The 19,835-nt window shown below is 48.6% G+C and overlaps 1 protein-coding gene across 7 annotated transcripts in view; it reads left to right on the forward strand.

Annotated features, from left to right (window-relative positions):
- The first annotated feature begins 968 nt into the window (after positions 1-968).
- TNIK (TRAF2 and NCK interacting kinase) overlaps positions 969-19,835 on the forward strand; it is a 164,151-nt gene continuing 145,284 nt past the window's right edge. For 4 of the 7 annotated variants that reach the window (XM_065674584.1, XM_065674581.1, XM_065674585.1 and 1 more), the window contains exon 1: positions 970-1,270. In XM_065674584.1, coding sequence (XP_065530656.1) covers positions 1,214-1,270 — 57 coding nt within the window. In that variant the 5' untranslated portion in view covers positions 970-1,213. Of the gene's footprint in view, positions 1,271-19,835 lie in introns of all 7 variants that reach the window. The other 3 variants (XM_065674578.1, XM_065674583.1, XM_065674582.1) reach the window with 2 other exon arrangements.

Consider the following 19,835-nt stretch of genomic DNA (forward strand, 5'->3'; position numbering starts at 1 on the left):
ATCCGCCTGCCAATTGACTCATGTGTAGGGTTTCCGCTTCCCAGATCTGCATATTGTAAGCTCCTGACACAAGCTGATACTGTAAGTACAGCTTCCATACGGTTCTCTCAAAGGCAACAGATTTTTTTATACATATATATATATATGGCACCTGGTTTGGCAGAAACCACATCCGAAAAAAGGGAAATAGGGAAAATAGTAAAAGCTTAATCTACCTAGCTATCGCTGGCTTTGGAGGGGTTTTGGGCAATTGCAAAGACAGCATAAATCTTTTATTCTGACTCAGAAACAGCATGAGAGTCGATAGGGCTAAGCTGACCCCCGAGCATAGGGGCGACAGGTCATAAACTTGGGTCCGACACCTGGACCCACGCGGAGAAGGGGCATTTCCTGACCCGAGCATCCCGAGGTGTATTAAGCAGAGGTCGCTCCTTTCACACCAAGCAGACCAGGCCCCGGCACTGACACTGCAGCCTGGCAGGATTCGGGTTCAGCACCTGAGATTCGGTAGCTGTCCCCACCAGATCTGGCAGGCACAACAGTTCTGGTACGGGGCAGGGCTCCGGCTGGTTCTGCCCGCTCTCTGTCAGGGGGGGCTGCGCGCAGAACGAACCCCGCGGTGGGGCCCTGCGAAGCGACGGGCCGGGGCTGGAAGCCCGCAGGACGCGCAGGACGGCGCTCGCCGGCGTTGTCCTCGGCGCACCAGCGCATCCCCCCGCCGAGCGCGGCTGCCGCCGCTGCTCTCCGCCGGTCCCGACCCTCCGCACCCGGCGAGCGCAGGGGCGGCCGGGCCCCCCGCCCGCCCTCAGGCAGGGAGCCGGGACGGGACCGGGGAGGGGGCGCTCGGCCACCGCGGGGCTCTGCCCGCCCCCCGCCCGGCACCGCCCCCGCCCCGTGCCACCGCCCCCGCCCCGCGCCGTGACAGACAGCTCCGGCGGCGCGCTCGGCCGGGGAGGCGGCGAGGCGAGGCGAGGCGAGGCGAGGCGATGCGCCGCCGCCGCCGCCGCCATCCCGGCGCAGCCCGCGGCGTGCCCTGCCTGCCGGCAGCCCGCGGCCGCCCCTAGCCGCGCTGCAGGCGGAAGGGCAGGGGCGGTGGCTTCTCCTTCCCGGCGCCCCGCATGAGGAGAAGCGTTAAATAGCGCCAGCGCCGCGGCGGCCGCCACCACTGCCCGCTCGGTGGCGGCGGGGCCGCCTGGCCGGCGGCGGCGGAAACATGGCGAGCGACTCTCCGGCGCGGAGCCTGGACGAGATCGACCTCTCGGCGCTGCGGGTGAGGCGCCGGTCCGGGCCCGGGAGGATGCGGGAGCCACCGCCCCCCCAATCCATCCATCCATCCATCCATCTGTTCATTCCCCGGTTGGGGGGTGCTGAGGCTAAATGGGGGGGGGGGGGGGGGTGGCGCGGGGCTGTGTGTGTCCGTGCGCCGGCACGTATGTACATACCGAGGTACATGGGTTGCGCGCGGGCAGCCGCGTGTACGCATGTGTGTGAATGTGCACAGGTACATGTGTGTGCGTGCGCCCGCGTGCGTGAGCCGGCACGCGCACCCGTGCGCGGCGGGCGGGGGTGCGCAGGTGCGTGTGTTCGCACACACACACACACACATACACATACACATACACACACATACACACGCACACACACACACATACACACATACACATACACACATACACATACACACGCACGCACACACACGTACGCGCACACAGACGCGCGCGGAGGAGCGGGTGCACGCGCGTGTGTGTGTGCGGGCGCGCGGCTGCGACAGTCGCCCTCCCCCCGCCCGCCCGCCCCGCCCGTGCTCTCTGCGGGCCGCCGCGCACCGGCACCGGCACCGGCACCGGCACCGGGAGGGGCGACACCGCTCCTGCGCGCCGCAGCGTGCGCGGGCGCACGGGCTCTGGAGCCCTGAACCTCCGGTGCGCGGGGCTGCCCCCCACACCCGGGTTTCCCGCAGCGGCGCGGCACCCGCGGCCTCCCCATCCATCCATCTCCCGGGGCGCCCCTTCGCGATGCCTCCTCTTCACCCCCCTCTGAAAACGAGGCTCGCCGTGTACCCTTGAAATGTCGGGCTCGTCAAACGTGTCAGCCTCTGCGTGGGCTGTGGCCTGATGTTCGTTCCCCCCCCCCCCCCGGTCTATTTTTCCTGTAACTTTGTTCCTTTTCGCCCTTTCTTCATCTTTCTGGTTGTAAGAAGAGCAGGTTGGTAGCGAGCATGGGGAGTCATTTAGAGAAGCAGCGTTTATTCGGGAGGTGACTGCGGGGCTGCTTCATTCAACCTGCAGGCACAGATAAATAAATAAAATTGAGCAGAATCCCCTGGAGACTTGCACAAGTGTATTTTTAGAAATATTATTTTTGCTTCAGTGCAAGAAGGAAAAAATTGTGTATTCACTTGCCCTACTTTCTTCCTGGTGAGTGTCTGGTTGAGTAATGGTGTAAATGATTGCTCAGCAATACACGGTGTAGATGGGAATGGAAAGGGGGGGAAACATGACCTTAAAAACAGACCTGGAGCTTGTTTCCCCCAGTAGGTGCCTTGGGAGAATGGTTGCTGAGGCCGGTGGAGTTAATCCAGGAAAACATTATCTTTGGGGAGGGGGAGGGGCCCTCTCCTTCTCCCCTGCCCTCTGAAACGTGAAAATCAGATTTTTATATTTCTTTTTAACATCTGTGTTGGGAAGTTTATTTGAAGTAGGGCACCATTTCTTCTTAAAACTGTATCCATACATCCTTAGTGGTTTGGTTTTGGGTTTTTTCCCTGTGTATATGCGGCTTTTTAAATAGCAGTCTGCTCCAGATACAGTCAGGAGTTTGTTTTCACTGTAGGAGGAAATGTATATTCCTTCCCTCCCCGTCCCCCTGAGACCCACTGGCAGCGCCTGGTCTGCGAGCAGAGCGGTGCTGGTGTTTCAGGGTAACCAGAGACAGGGAGACCTGAAATCCCGACTGACATCGAGGTGGGAGTGCAAAGCCATGTCCCCTGCCTAGCTGTGTCTGCCCTGGCAGGACCCTGGGGATAGCATGGTGCCTCTGCCACTTGGACCTCAGCCCCTCTCAACGGGAGAGACCTGCTACAGTGCTTTCCTGTAAATGGCGAGAGATGTGTTGGTTTGTAATCGAGACGAGAATAGGAGCTTAATTTGCCAGGGAATAGATCTTCTAAACTAAGCTCTTTTAGCACTTAGAATAATTGTTAAAGGTCATAAATTCAGCAGATAGGGCAAGAAGCGTGAATCATTCTGTGGGGTCTGAATCAGAAATCAATAGTAAATTTGCTGCCTGAGCATAAAACATGGCAGGGAGGAGTAATTCCCTAAGCCGTGCAAAATTCCATTTATTTGAAGTGTCAGGGCTGCGGGTTTGTAGATGGGTCTGGATGGAGGAGATGCTGCTCTTGTGCCTACGTCTTTGAAGGGGTGAGGGATGGCTAAGTGAAATGCTGGGAGCCAGGTGGTGACTCAAAATCTGGCTGAGGAGATGATTTGTTCTCAGCAGCAGGGAAAGGAAACGCTTGGGCCACTTATCTCCAAGTTTGAGTCACTGAAGTGTTCCAGGAGGCTGGGTTTTATGAACAACAAGCAAATGCATATAAAAAAGGTGGACCTTTGACTGCCAGTTCACCCTGTCCTTTGCTTTCTCTTCCCTGCTTCTCTCACAGGGGGAGAAGGTGGGTTTGCAGGACCAGACCGTGCTCTGCTTTTCAGGGCTGAGTGTGGCTTGGCACAAGGACAGCCCTGCGCACCATCATTCATCTGCCTTGCCTCTACCCGCTAGTTTACAGGGTAGGATTTGTAGAGCTGGGCTTAAAGGTAACATAGGAGCTAGTAGAAGCTTCTGTTCTTGCCACACCAGAGTTTACCTTGACCACACAGTCAGGCTCCACCATAGCAGCGCATCTGTTTGACATGCTGGTGGCTGGGACAGGAACAAAGCGCTGAATTCTGATTAAAATGCACGGCCTGGTGCATCGAGTAAGCGCACTTGGGGCTGGCTCCTGCCTTCTTTGCGACGTTTCTATCCGTCATTGTTCACTGTGCGCACTGCCATGGTACCCAAATGTCCCTGTGTCAGTGCAGAGGGCTAAGAGGAAGGGATGGGGTGAAACCTTCAACATCAGAGGATTCTCGAAATGGAGATCTGCTGGTGGTGGTGGTGCTGGTAATGAGTACTGTTAATGTTGCAGAAAACTGTAATTTAAAATGATGAGGCCATTGAACAGGTAGTGCTGCATATTATACTGACAAGGGGATAAGATAAACTACATCATAATGTTCTTTTGTGTGGGCAAGGACATATTTTTGCTAGTCCACTCAGCACGTTTAATAGCCAGGTGACCTGGCAGTGCTATTAGTAGAATAATTATTACCAGGGGGATTCGCACAGGCTGTTGACAGCCGTGTTTGAGGAGCAGATTTCTGCAATAAAATAAGAGCAAGCAAATGTGGGGAGGGATGCAGTGGGCCGTGCTCTCTGGTGAATGCACAGCTGATCTCTGTAGGAGAATAAGCAGAAAGATGGGGCTGGATTTGGGGTGGTTTTTTTTTGTCTCAGTAAATGCAAGAGCTTGTCAGATCTTGCTGAAGGCAGTGGCCTTGATCCTTGATTCTAAAATATTCAGGTCAATAGCTTTTCCTCTGCTGTATCCATCTGCAGGGCTGGGCCTCTGGCTGATGTTCCAGCAGTGGCAGCAGGCTCTTCTGCAGTAGCTGGCACAGCTGGGTGCTTTGGGGTGCTTTGCAAGGTGTATGTGGGCTGATGAAAGCTCTCTGTGAGAAAAGCCTTTCTCAAGGGAATGATAACCCCTGGGGTGGGGCCAGTGTGGGGCAAGCAACCCCCCCCTGCTCACAAGCCTTGCAAGGCTCATGTTAGTTGTATGGCTTGACTGAGGGTTTCCTGCAAGCCTGGGAGTCTAAAAGCAGCCTTTTTAGGGAAGGAGCATTTGTTTTCTTAGTGTACCTGGATGTTGCTTTTGCTTTGAGCTCATTAACAAAACCCAAGCTTTTTTTATTTACTTTAGGAAAGTGCTGACCTTGCACTCTGTGGGAACTGAATCCTAAAATTGTTAGCTCTTCTGGAGCCTTTAACGCTCAGGCTTGGAGAGGAGACAGCGCAGAATTAAGGAGCCGGTGGGTATTAGCTGTTGCTGGGAAGAATTGGATGAAACCCAAAAATGTCACTACTCTTACTTTAGCTTTGCTTTGTATAGAAGTGAAGTTTCAGTGGCCATTTGTTTGCATTAGTTGATCACTGTCAATGAAGATAAAAGCTCTCATATTAAAAACCCCACAAAACTCAAACAAACGTGCTGGCATTGTCTTGTTTCCAGAACTTCATCAGTTTATGGCATGTTTCAGCATCATTAAAGATTTAGGAGAAGTTCTAATGGGGGGATAAGCACTGAAAGCCTCCACTCAGGAGCATTATCCTGATAGCATTATGTTAGGTTTCTTCTTCCAGCACCTTTTAAAAAACTCTCTAGCCCAACATAAATTGGGCAGCTTTTGCAAAGGTCACCTTCTTCCTAAGTAGAAAGAGGAACTAGAGATAACTTCTGAAGATTAAAAAAAGGCATTAAAAGGTTATTTATGTTGTGTTTTACACACATTGTGCAAAATTTGGAACGTATCTTCAATGTAAATAGCCATAATTCCTGAGGATAGAGACTCTCGGGGGTCTTCCATTAGGGGCTTCATCTGCCCTCTTCCAGTGTGATTCAGTGCATGTGTAAGCTATGGACCATGACTGTGTCCGTGTATAGTTTTGAGCCTTTGTTTTTTACTGTAAAACCTTGGCAGCACAAATCCGTTTCTGAATCATCCCAAAGGGATGACACAGACCCACTCTAACCCTTTTGGGTTTTTTTCCAGCATTTCACTTCCATTCCTTGAGTGGGGAGTGCTGGTACCAGTGCATACATTTATCTTTTACACATGTGTGCATATTCTGTGTGTGCTCATGAAAAGAAACAAGGCTGTCTTCTGTCTAAGCCTTTTGTGTGGTTGATTTTAATTGTTGGGTTTTTTTTTTCCCCACCTTTTGGAGGCATGCAGCCCAGATGCTGCTGTTCTGCAGTTCTCTATATGTCCTTCACCACTGGTGCTGTGGTTACTCTTCCTCATCTTTGGAGATCTTCCACAACATGGAAGTGTAGGGTGTTTTTAAATCCACAGAGAGTCTGTTCTTACTGATGTTCCTGTTCTGGGCAGCCATAAAAGTTGGTAATTTGAAGTGAATTTGTAGAAAGCATGTTCTTGAGCAGGTAGAAGGTTGAGCACCAGCGTTTTGTTTCACTGAGGCTTGAAGCAACAAAGTATTTGATCGGTGTGCATATTTAAAATAAAGTGTCTGATTTCTAAGCCTTGCAAGAAGGAGTAGTTAGAGGAAGGTTTTATCCTTGCTACATACTTTTTATGTGCCAGGCTCTAGTAGAGGTACTGGTACAGTTTGTAGGGGGTAAGGGGGAAAAGTTTCCGTTTGATCTGCATGTAAATCTTCACAAATGAATCTCCAGCTGAAGAAGAGGTGTCCTTGGAAGTCATCATTCATGTAGGGCCAGATCACGTGAAAGCAGCTATCGCCTCCTGGGCTCAGGCTCTGAGTTGCTCTCTCCAAACCCTTGCCTGACTGCTAATGCACCCCCAGTCACATTGTAAGAGTACTTAGAGGCATCAGCGGGAGTTCTCTGCCTCTGACCTGCAGACCAAGGACAGAGTATTGATCCCTCTCTCCTTTCTTCATGCCTCAAATATAAATGGGGAAAATCCTGTTAGATTTCTCATGCTTTCCCCCAGTAAAAAGCTACCCACAGGTAAAAGGATGCACTGCGTGGAGGACCAGCATTGCTAAAAGCTGCTGTGTCTTGGGGTGGGGAGGATGGAGCTGGGATGGGTTCAGGACCTACCTCTTGAAGGTGGCTTCTCATCCGAGGGTATTTGGGGAGCATATGTGCCCTATTCCACATGCCAGCTGCGGAAGAGACCAGGAGCACTATGGGGTGAAGGACAGACACACGGCAGAGCTGTGCTGGGAGGGGCTTTGGCTGACTCTTCCCACCAGCGGCTGTTTCAGCTCTGGCTGCTCTGCAGGTGCCCTGCTCTCCTGTGGGAAGCATAGAGCCTCTATCACATGAGATTTTCATTTACTGATGCTCAGGCATCTTCTTTGCTAATCTTTCACGCAGCCATTAGAGCAGGCTGTGGGTCGAAAACCACTAGTCTAAGTCATTGATAGCTCCATTAAATGGGAGATTGTATTTCCCACTAATAAAGCCAATAGCTTTGATTTCCTTCCCCACCATGTCCTCTCCTTCTCTTCCCTTTTGCCACTTTGAACTGTGGCTGCACATTGAGACTGATAGGCTATCTTCTCTGGACTCAGGAAAACAGTTTATGTAAGTGAGGTGTGATGTTCTTTGTGTAAATTGCTTTAGATTTCTAAGGAGGATTGTCTAAGAAACACGGTCCTTGGGAAACAGAGACTCCCCTTCTCTATTCCCCCTCCATAGTGGTTTCCCTGCGAGGAGCCAGTCATCCCTTTCCCACAGAGGGACGAGGATGCTCAGCATGTAGGGCCTCAGCCCTCGGTTGCTCCTGGATGGCTTGTTAGTGAAAAGAGAGGAAAACCCACCAAGGTTGGAAAACACTGATAAGAAGTTGGAACTTGGTTATGTCTCTCTGCAGGCCCGATTTTGTTTTGTAATGGCAAATCAGAGAACCTTCCTCCCCTTTGATCAAGAATGTTGCTTTTCCGTGTTTTCTGCAGCGCTTGCCAGAAGTTCAAGGTTGTGTGTTCATGGTAAATAATGGATGATTGTAATCAGGCAGGCAGCACTGGAGTATCCAAATGCACCTTGCATGACTGAGAAGTGACATTTCCTCCTTCCATACTAAGTGAGCAAACTGTGCTCAGCTGCAGAGTTACCCCGAGTGCAGCAGAAGGCATGCACTTTGCTCTGCTGCAGATAACCAACCCTTCTCTGCTACAGAAACCCCACTAGATGATAATGGCTTTGTGCAAACACCACTCTCTTGCCAGTAAGTGAGACCTGAGCGGTTGATGTGCTCCCATCCTTCCTACATACACGCTCAGGCTGAAAGCAACTGTGGCCTCTGGCAAGCACAGTTTGTGCAGCGGGCTGTGAACAGTGAGTTGTGCTTCTGAGTAAAGCTTTAGCAGTAAGAGTTTAACATCCTCTTGGTTTTAAGCGCTGTTGCTGCAGCGAGGGTGGGTGGATGAGTTTCTGCTCACGTGAGTGAATGTGTGGTTTTCAGCTTCAGAGTGCGTGAAGCCTTTTGTTACAGTTTTTGCTTGCTTCCTCCAGCAATGGCATTTTGCAGTGTAAAAAAGAAGTTAATTGTTCCGAAAGCAACACTTCTTAGAAGCCAGGGATGTTGCCTAGGACGTATATTCCTTTATAAAGTAACAGGGAATCAAATTTAATTTAGGTGGCTGACACTTCTTCCCCCCTTCCTTATAAATATTCTCTTTGCTCCTAATTTTGTAACTCAGCAGGAAAAAGCCTACTGCCAGCTGAGTCATGTGTTTGGTGCATGGCAGAAGTGACTGTTTGGGACCATGACCTTAATCTGCAGGATGGTGACTTTAGGATGCCTTGGAGGTGGCAGAGCTTTTCCTGAGGAAGAGATCGCACAGCTTGAATCTAATAAAATGTATCTAATAATCGCTGTAGCATGCTACAGAAAGACAAGAGATCAAAGCTTTGGAGGCTTTTATTTTCATAATTTGTGGGTCGCATCCTTGCAGGACTAATTGGGTACTGTTTGATGTCCAGGCAACAATAGAAATCTCCCTGTAAATCAGCATATATTTGCCTTTTTGTCCTTTTTGTCTAGTGCACAAGCATAAAAAAAAGCATAAGCATATATTCCTTTCTGTCTCATGCACAAGCATAAAAGCTTAGTGTGATTTTCAGATAAACTAGCAAAAGTGAAGGCACAGATCTCCTCCCTACCTCACTGCCGGCTTTCTTAGGTGTTTTTCTCTTTGGGCCATACAGATGGTGCAGTACCCACAACTGCATTTACCTGGTAGCTGGTGGTCCTTCTAATGCTGGTGGTCCAGGAGCACTAGGCCTGCTGGTTATTGCCTACCATGCTTTGCTCCCCAAAGCATGAACTGAGATAAGAGTGGAGAACAAACTTTGGTGCAGTCTATAGGATCTCCTCAGTTGTGGCTTACTAGTCATGATACCCAAGTGGTGTCTCAGCTTTGCAGGTGGTCACCCTCAAAACACAGCAAGTCAGATATGCTGTGTTTTGTGAAAGCACTTAGAAAGTTCTTTTATTTATATATATATATAAAATATACATAACATATATAAAAATATATATTAAAAATAAGTGTGGATCTAACCATTCCCTCTTGAGTGGAGTAGGACAGCACGTGGGCTTAACGTGTGCCTATGAAAGGCACAGCCTGTGTTTCTATACCTGGGACACAGACCTTCAAAACACAGGACAAAATTTTCTGAGCTCCTTGCTTATGTGGGAGATGTTGAATTACCTATAGACCTTTTATTATACGTGAAATCTGGCTGAAAAGAAAGGGACATCGCCCTTAAACTTGTGGGTTTTGTGTTATATCCTCCCACTGAATATTCATGGTAGGTATTTGTGGGGATCTTCTCTCTTGTGTCTGCAGATACCACCATCTAGGGAGGAAAGAAGGATGGGTGTGCAAGGAAATGGTGTTCTTGAAGCAAAACCAGAGGCCACGCAATAAAATTAAACAGGATTTAAATACATTTTCTGGCGATGCAGACAGGCTGTCTTCATTGCAGTAAATCTCCAGGCTTTATGTATTGATTGGCTTCAGTAAATAGTGCAGTGACTCTCTTCTTCCTATTGCTAATCTGTGGGGATCAGTGCGTTAGTATGGCTGAAGAGTCTGTAATGGCTAAATGGGATTCCAGTAGTGAGAGCAGTTTACTGATGCTCTCGAAAGTGAACCTTACAGCCAGCATGACTGTGCTTGACTGCCATAAATACAAACACAGAGTGCTCCACTGGTGATCACGCTGGTAATGCCTGTGTTTTCTAATGGGCAGAACCATGTTCTGTGAGCCAAGTGCCCTGCGGTGACAGTGCTGCGCCCTGACAGGGATGCTGTCTTCTCCTGGGTCACTGGGTAGGAGCTGTGATGGGTACATTGTGTGGGGGTTGGTGAAGGGAGCAGGAATCAGGGGACCTGATCAGGAGCCGGGAGTCCTCTTAAAATGTAGGACTGCTTGGCTAGAAAATGGCTGGAAAAGCCTCTTTTTTTAGCTGCCTTGCTCATGGTTTGTAATAGTTTCTTTAATGTCTGTGTGTCGCTGGGCATGGTTCAAATGGATTTCATTTGTTAGGCTTTGTAACTGCTCTTGGAGGTGATGGTGTGGTTTTGCAGCCTGAAGGTGGTTGTGTTTGATCACTGGGCAGGCTCCAGATCCTCGGAAGTTTGTCATGATGAAGTGTGAAGAGAGCAGGAAGGTGGCAGGGACAGCAGCTTGTTGTCCCTGTGGAGCAGCAGTGGGAGGACGGGTGGAGAGATGTTTTACCTAGATGCCATAGCTGAAAACCAATTCAGAAGGCTTCGCACTGCCATCCCCATGTTTTGAGACAACCTGTAACTACACCACAGTGGAAGAGTTCTTTCCAGAGGTAGTTTAGGCCACAAGGTGAAATGCCAGGTTGCTCTGGAGACAGTGGATGGAAAGATAAGATGGAGCAGATGTAGAATTAGCATAACAATATACCTTTAATTCAACTTGAAGGAAATAATTGAAGACTAATTGTCACTTATGATGGTGACCTCTGCCAATATGACTCATGCTGCAATATAATATGAGTCACTTGTTAATGATGGCCTGTTATGGAGAAAGTGCCAAATCCTTGTAACTTCTTCATTGTGCGATATAAAAGCGAGGATGAAGAAGGGTGTTCAGGGTATTGTTGCCTAAAAATAGGTGATACATAAGAGTGCTGAAGCACCTTTACTTGGCTCTAGCATGAAAAGGCAAAGGCCCTGAGGAGAAGTACTACTTCTTCTTTGGCCGTGGTTTAAAGCTGCCACATGACGCACCTTGTACCTCTCCTTTCCAGCCTTCTGCACTGATGTGGTGCTGCCCGAGCATGGGGACATTGGTAGCTCTTCTTCCTGCCAGACAGCACAGCTGCCTGCAGAGTGCTGGTGGGAGGGAGGTGGGTAGGTGTCAAGTTGTGTGGTGAGTGTGGAAAGCCACGGCCATCTTTACAAAGGCTGCCTGGCAAGGGCTTAGCGTGGGGAGGGAGGTCTTGGGGGTCAGCCCAGCTGATGGGAGAACCCAGAGGTAGGAACAAGATCCTTGGTGCCACTGTTGGGGAGACCTGGGCTGGAGACCCGCAGTTAGGGGTCTGTGGCTGTGTCGTCTCCTGCAGTGATGGCTCTGCCAGGCACAATCTTCTCTGTGAACTCCTCACCTCTGATATCTGCAGGTGAGGTGCAGGATGAGGTTTTTATAGCTGTAAGGAACCTGTGGTGCTCCTGTAGCAACTGACTTGAGCACTCACTTGTTAATCATCTACTTGCTGTCTTAAATGCTTCCTTATATTGAACTAGTGTTTTTCCTTAATAAATGAGGTTTTGCAATCCACAGAAAGCAAGAATCTGGTGTGAAAGTGCTTGTGACCAGGGGCAGGAGCTCACCAAGAAGGGACAGGTAGACTAGCTCCTGGGGTCGGCTTGGGTGTTGGTGCTCTAGGCATGCTCTTTGCCCTTCCGTGCAGCAGAGGGGTAAGAGGAAGGTATGGCAGAGGGACATCTTGCTCGTGGGAAAGGGTTTGTAACTTGTCAAAAGCCTGATGATTTTGTCTGTGGTTGTGAATTCCTGTGAAGTTCAGAAGTTGAGTGGGGAATATTTTGTTCCTAGATCTCATCACCGTAGAGAAGTATGAGAGAGGAAAAAAAAAAACAAAGCCTTTCTGAAAGATGATAATCCAAAGGGCAAGTAGACTCCAAATATCTTACTGAAATTTCAGAAGAAAAAGTGGTGATAAATCACATAGAGTCATAGAATGGGTTAGGTTGGAAGGGGCCTTAAGGATCATCCAGTTCCAACCCCTGCCGTAGGCAGGGACACCTTTCCCTAGACCAGGTTGCTCAAAGCCCCATCCAACCTGGCCTTGAACACTGTCAGGGATGGGGCAGCCCCAGCTTCTCTGGGCAGCCTGTGCCAGTGTCTCACCACCCTCACAGGGAAGAACTTTTTCCTAGTGTATCTAATCTAAACCTACCCTCTTCCAGCTTAAAGCCATTCCCCGTTGTCCTGTCACTATAGGCCCTTGTAGAAAGTCCCTCTCCAGGTTTTTGTTGGCCCCTTTAGGCCCTGGAAGGCTGTTCTAAGGTCTCTCCAGAGCCTTCACTTCTCCAGGCTGACCAATATGTGAGGCCTCACCTTCTTTATTCCGCAAGTGATGCAGCACAGCAGCTGGAGATACCCAGGCTACTTCTGCCATACTTTCGTTTTTGGGCGAGAAGCTGTCTGCCTCCACTGTCACCCACTTCTGCCATCTGCTTCTACAACGTGTGTTTTGCCCTCTGGACCTTGCCTGTTTGCAGTCCAGACTGAACTACCAGATCCTGCTGCCTTGTGCAGCACTGGTAAGGTCCTCAAGGAAACAGGAGGGTGGTGATGAAGGGCTGTGGAGGAAGGTTGAGGTTTGAAGGGGTGGACCTGAAGGAGGAAAGCTTTGCACACAGATGTTGCTGTCAAGGTGATCCGAAGCAGCTAAAGGACAATGAACGTACAAGTGGTTACATTGCAGGAAATTGATGTGTAGTACCTGAGGAGTAGAACTCTGAGGGGTGGACGAGCATCTCTTCCTGAAGAGAAACCGCCAGCACAGTGGAGCCCCAGTCTGCTACGCATCCCGGGTGCCATCTGCTCCTGAGGTGATCTCCTGACTGGCCCTTAGACCTGGCAGTGCCCTGAGAGGACCATAGTCTCTGCCATGAGTGGAGTTGTGGTTTTTGTGCTGGGGTAGAGTACTACAAGGATGGCTGGGCTGCCCCTCCATCATGTCTTCCACACGTTCAGGCCTGGGAAGCCCAAATGTTCTTTCCATGGAGACCTGTGTTTCCAAGGTGTACCAGCTGGCATCCTTTGAGAAGTGGATGGAGTAAAAGCACTACACTTTTGAATAGGCAGATCATATGGTTCAAAGGGAGGGATGCCCTGTAGGGGGACAGACCATCCTCCCCCAAAACCCCTAAACCACTGTGATTGACAAGGGAGATGGGGCATAAGTTCAAAGCTGGAGTTGCTTTTTCAAGACCCTTTCACAACGAGATGTGGTTTTGCTTTTGCCGGTTGATGTGACCTCTTCCATGCTGCTGGCGTAAAGCAAAGTGCCTGCGCAGAGGAAATGTCCTCAAGAGAAGATGCAAGAGCCCTGCTCATTATCAGAGATGAATAAAACTGCTCCAAGCTAATCTGGCTGCCTAAAAATAGAAGTGGTGGTAGGGGGAGGGACTGTCTTCTATGTTCGTTTGCCCTTGATTTTCATGACATTTTGCTGCTCTATATTATGTGTGTTGTAGGAGACCGGGTGTCCTGGTCACACTGGAGCAATTCAAAAGAGCACGTGCTTGTATCGAAAACCATGGGGGAGGAAGGCTCAGAAGTTTGTTCAGGGGTTAGGAGTTAACTTGCAAAGTGCAGTTATTCAGGTTTATTCCCTCATTCCCTGCTCCTCGCAGGTTCAGAGCCTCTCCCTTGATGTGATCTCAAAGCCTCCTTAGGGTAGGTCTGAAGAAGCGATGTGACTAGTGATGAGGCTGCGGGGTGGGATGCATCCTTGGTGCTGTGAGGTGGTGGGAGCAGGGGGCATCTGCCAGTGTGCACCTTGCCAGATATCACACCTCAGTGGAAGGTTGCAGCACCTACTCTGCAGCTGTGGGGGGGAATAACTTAAGAGAGTTAATTACGGTGTTACTGTTATTCAGCATTTAAAACCCAAGTTTCATAACTGCCTTGTGATATCAGCATTTATGTTCTTTGTCAGTGTTATGCAAGCAGCTTACCTTGTGATCATGAAATACTGAAATGTGCTTTCTAATTCTCACCCTCTGTTTCTCAATGAGTCCATAAAACCTCTTCTGCTTTCCATTAATTACAGAACAACAGGACATTTTTCTCTTCCGTTTTTAAAAGAAGTGAGCTTTTTTTCTTTCCTTTCTTCAAGTTCTTGGACCAGCTGCTCCTCTGAGACCTTTCTGTTCCATGTGGCTGGACTAGGGTGGGTGTATCTTCTGTCTTTCACTGCACTGGGAGGAAGCAGGAGGTTTATGGGCCCATCTTGGGAGCAAAGGTCTTGCTGCCATACTGGTGCAGTGACTGCTGCTGGCACTGGTACAGCTGATGTGATCTACTTACAGGGTTGGCTGAGGCAACTGAGAAAGATGGGGAACAGGTCCACATGGGGTGAGTTTCCTTCCTTCCCCGAAGAGCTAAAATACTACCTTGGTTGTTAATATTCAGTTGTTTTCCAACAGGAAGTTTCTGTTTAACACCAGAAGAAGCCCTTTGTGCACCCCTGCTTAGAGTGCTGCCACTGTCAAAGGCTGCATTGCCTGGGCAAAGCCAAGCAGGAGTCATGCTGTAAGCAAGGCTCCATGAGCTGGGATCTGGTCTTATCTGTGGGAGCGTCTGTGCTGGGTCTGGATTTTCCCCACCTCCAAAATCCAGTTTTTGCAGGACAGTAAGAGCAGACTTCTAGTTTTCCTTCTGATTGGTCTCGTCCTGCCAGTCAGTGACATCCAGAGCAAGGGGGGAAAAGGAAGGTTGTTTGGTTTTGTGGTGGTGTTGCCTGTGGGGTAGTTCTGCAGGTGACTAGCTAGAGGTGGTGGGGTCTCTTGGTACTTGTTAAAAGAATCTTGCATGATTTTTCTTGACTTAAAGACCTGCAGTTTGATCTTTGCTCTGAGCCTTCTCAAGAAGAAATTGTTGGATTTCTTTCTTCCCTGCATAGGGAAAGCATTAAAATGTTTCTTCAAGCACAGATGTGGAGCGTGATGCGGTTCAGTTTGCCTGAATACACTGAAGAGGATGTGTCTTCAGGCTCTACGGCCAGTGCTGCTTCCCCACTCTTTGGTACTTTGCTTTACATACACATCCGGAGATGCGTAACTCTCTTCAGATGCTAATGAAGAGTTTATAGATAAGATCCCCTGTGAGGAAAGGAATGCTAGGGTAGTCTCATAGCAGGGGAAATTAAGGTGAGGAGGGGTCAAGCATCTTCCCTAGATCACTTACAAGTGATGCAGTCCTGGCAGAGTTGAGAGTAGAAGTCAGACCCGCTGGCCTCTCATCCTGTGCTGTAGCCATTAAACTGTGCTCCTCTAAGATTAGATAACCTGTGGTTTTGCTGTCTGCAAGACTTGATGAGCAAATTCCTTTGAATAAATGCTTTTCTTGTATACTTGCCATTGTAGAGTGAGATTTGGGACATGAAGGAAGGGAAATAACTTGTAGGTGTCAATTTCAGGAAGTAAATCAGATGTCAGGATAATAATAACAATACCCAATGGGTTAGAGTTCTTAGAAGGACTCATGGGTGAGGATCACATCTTACATCTCTGTTTCAAAGTAATATGGGGAATGCAGCCTGCGACTGTGTGTCCTGCTGTGAGTTTCAGTATGGAGTATTGAACAGTCCAGATTTCTGGCAATGGCGAGACATGGCGCTGGAGTTCGTTTGGGCCCTGGGATAGATGCTGAAGGTAACAGGGCTAACTTTAGGCCTGAGTGTTGGAATTCTTGGTGGATCCAGTTGCAGAATTCTGAATTTCCTCACAGTGTGAATTGTAGTAGCATAGTATTTTGCGTCACCTTAACCGAAAAGTCTGTCTTGGCTTTTAGAGCGCTTGCAGATCTCGTTTCCCAGCGTAATGAGCGATTCCTTCCCAATACATCAGGTCTTCAGAGGAGGAAAGGATCACAAAGGCATCTTGGTCTCATAGTAATTTGTCTTCCTTGCTGTAGCCTGGGGCTGTAAGGTGGACTGGAGTTCAGCTGAGCACACACCACAGTTGGCTTACAATAGAATTGCTGCAGCTGCCCTCCTTTCTGACCAGAAGAGGTCCAGTCAGGTCTGCTGGGTGGAATGAGGTGATGCTGCATGCTGCAGACAGCTCTCTGAGGATTTAGGGTGTCTTGGCAGAGTTTGTTGTGCTATGTATTTTACTTCCTGAGACAGTGTGTTGCTGGTGAAACTCTTGCATGGATTTGATTTCTGGTTATGAGTGCCCTTATCTGCTTCTGTAGCCGTTAGCTCTTTGTCTTCCCCACATTGGAAGCTGTAAGTTACTTCATCTGATAAGGCTTGCCTTATCAGCTCTGACATTTGTGTAGAATTCACATTATTCTAGGAACTTTAAAAAAGGGGATGAAGTCTGGGAATTATGGCTGAAAAGTTGAGTTCCTCTTCCCTGCACAGGCCAGCAAGATGTCAGTGTAAAGTATGAATCTCTCCATGTGTCAAGCCGGGGCTGAGTTCTTGGTTGTGTATTGTGTCTAGAAAGTAGAACATATCCTGAGATTTCTTTTTCTTTCCTTCCTTACTTTGTGCAGCATCATCAGAACTCTCCTTTTGGCCTTTTAAACTTACCAGCTTGCTCGTGAAATATTCAGGAAAGCTTGGGCTGAGTTTGCATCGCTGTCAGTGGGTTGCATCCTTTTCGAGAGGCTTTGATCTTGCTTACTCCATGCTGAGTAATATACACTCCTCCCACATGAGCAGCCGCTCAATGGATATGCCTCCCTCTGAGAGTGTGGCCCTTAGCAAGCTCTCTCAGTTTCTCCTAATGGTAAGCATTTAAATGGTATTAAAGCTTCTTATCTGAGTCTTGTGCTTTGGAGTCATTAACACCTCTGCAAAGACAGTGTAGAACTGGTGTCTGCTGGTGGCACTTCACAGTGGTTTGAATGGTTACCCAGGGTGCTGGGAACAGAGGACTGGGCTTCCTGTGCTGGTGGTGGCTGCAGTGCCCACGGGTGGGGAGCTGATGCTCCCATGTGTGGCAGGGATCACCCCGGGAGGTGGCATTCTCCTTCACCCGGGGGTCAGGGCTCCCTTCTGCCATCAGGCACCTCAGGTTTTTGTTGTTCTTCCTCCGTCATTCCTCAGGGGTCAGAAATGGCCATCTCTCAATCTCTGGTGGATCTGGTTTAATGGCACATTTCATAGCATGTTAGCAATTTTCTTTTAAAGGATCTGTGCTATTCTGTTACCTTTACAAGGAGATACGGGTGTTCAAAGGTGATCCTGCCATGAAGTCGTCCAAAAAAGTGAAGCTGGCTTTGTTGAACATTGTCCTGTGCAGAAACAGTGCCGCAGTGGTTTAATCTTCCTCATGGCCACTGACAGATCCCACTCTTACTCTCGTTGCTTGGTCTGTTGAGCCAGTTGAGCTCTGCAGTAAATAACAGGAAACTATCATTAATGTTAGGCTGGTAGAAAAAATAGTAGGGGTAAATAATAGCACAAGATACATGGAGATCAGTGTTTTTCTCCTTTGAGGCTGTGGATGTAATCCACTTAATATTCTGTGGAACACAAGATTAAATTTCTTTAGTATAATATATGCGAGGGCTTTTCTTTTTAGTTTGCTGGCAGAGGCATTGCTGTGTTGCTGAAGCTGAGGGAAGGGTATTAGGAGGGAAGAAGGATGCTGACCCACCTTCCAGAGGATTCAAAACAAGTGAAAACTGGCTAGAGGAGATGAAATTTCTCCCTTGCTTGCAGGACTTTTCTGCAAGCATTGTGGCTGGGACTAGGTGTCTTGCATAGGAGTGGCCCCTGTTGTTTGCTCATCAGGCTTTGCTGTGTGGTAGGGTATCTTTCAACTCTCTGGAGGTCTGAGATGTTGGGGAATAGGTCTAATTTGCTTGGACTGTGTATTGAGACTTGGTGGGCTCCCAGCACAGAGCCCGGGTCTGCAGCACGTGGAAATGAGCTCCAGCCTTGTACTTGTCCTCCTTTACAACATACCTTTGCCATGATTTCAACTTGCAGAACTCACAAGCTTTGTAGAGGTTCCTTTAAAATAACAATAAAGCAAAATCCCGGTTCTTTTTCTTTCACAGGATGGAAAGAATGCAGTGACTTGCCAGGCTTAAAGAGGAGTAGATACAGCAAAAATAAATAAATCAAGCCCATTTATTTTAAGTTGATTAATTTGATATGTTCATAGTTTTCTAAAATAAAACCTAGCCGTGGAGAGTTTAGCAAATCATGTAACAATAGCAGCAATTAATTTAGAAGTAGTTATGAATGTTTCCCATCCCCTATTCACATCCTTACACCCACATGATTGATCTCAGCACTTATGACTGCGGGCCAGATCCTGCCTGGGGATGTGCAGTTGTCTCTCTTGGGTTGGAGAAAGTGCACTTGAAGAGCTGCCCCATGCTTGAGATGGGGAAGGACCATGGGAAGGGGTGAGATGGGGAAGGACCATTGGAAGGGGTGAGATGGACAAGCAGTGGATGCTGGGCTCCTGGGGCACTTTGTGCCTGCTGGAGAGCTTGGTCTGCTGCTGGGTGGAATGTCTATGTTGAAAATATAAGTATTATGGATTTCACCGCCTGTTTTGTTTTCCTGTTTTGTACTGGCCCTCAGCAATCTGGTACCTGTGGTCTCGCAGGGCTTGGTTTGCTGCTGCGTGCATGCTGTGTTGATGTTTCCAGCCTGCTTGTGTGAGCTAAAGAAAAAATGGAGCTCTAGCTAGGCAGAGGCCACAGTCTGTCACGGCTGGCTGCAGGGGCTGGAGCCAGCAGAGAGCTCCCAAGGCAGGGAGGTGTCACGAGGCTGTAATTTGACAGGGAGCTCAAGTGATCCCGTAAAGCAAAAGGTGGTGGTTGGATTTATGGGGCACCACAGTGACTTGCAAAGCAAAACCAGCTTTGCATCTTCCTAGGATGCCTGTGTGAGAAAGGTCCCTCCACTTTGTCTTAGCTGTAGCGCTATTGTAATGCATGTGTCAAATGAACTAAACTAAATAAACTGTGCCGTATCGCTGCACTGTTTGTAATTTGGGGCATTGGGATTTGAAATAAAAAGCATCTCCCTGAATTTACAGGAGTGATTCACAATGTAAGAAGCCACCAAGAAATACAGAAGTCTTGCTATAGGAAATACTTTATGATCTGGCAAAAAATTCTTGTAAATCATTCCAGCAACTCTGGATTGTCCCTGACTTTCAGGCCTTTTTTAATTTGTTTTTGGCACACATTAGGCAGGAGCTTGCTTTTTGCTGTGGGACCGTGTTTTGTGGGACCAGCTTAAGTGAGTGTCTGTCAAGACCAAACTTTCAGACTCCCCGTAGTCTGTCATTAATGGAGGCAGCCTGTGAAATGTAGGAAAAAGGTGAGAAGCCTTCCCCCCCTTCCCTGCAACATGTTAAATCTTGGGTGAGAAAAGCCCAGATGTGAAACACACAAATTAACATATTGGATATTATTTTAAATAATTTTGCTACTTCGTCAAGGCAATTCTATGTAAAAATGTGTTTTTAATGCATGGTTTTGGGAGCTTGTTAAGTATAGTTATGTTTTGGTTATGTGACAGTCTGTCTTAAGAGAGTTCTCCAAGTAGTTGAATGCTCAACAATTTGATGTGATTTTCTCCCCATTTTGTCTTTTTTTTAAACTATTGGTACTGTTGGAGAGTTACGATTCTCTTCTGCTAACCAGCCCTTACAGAGCCAAGCGCAAGAAGCCGATGGCAGGTGACAGGCTGTGGGTAAACTCTTCGAGAAGCACTAAACCATCAGATAATTCCATCTCCAGATGA

The sequence above is a fragment of the Lathamus discolor genome, chromosome 3 (genome assembly GCF_037157495.1).
Source record: "Lathamus discolor isolate bLatDis1 chromosome 3, bLatDis1.hap1, whole genome shotgun sequence".
In the NCBI taxonomy this organism is placed as follows: domain Eukaryota; kingdom Metazoa; phylum Chordata; class Aves; order Psittaciformes; family Psittacidae; genus Lathamus; species Lathamus discolor.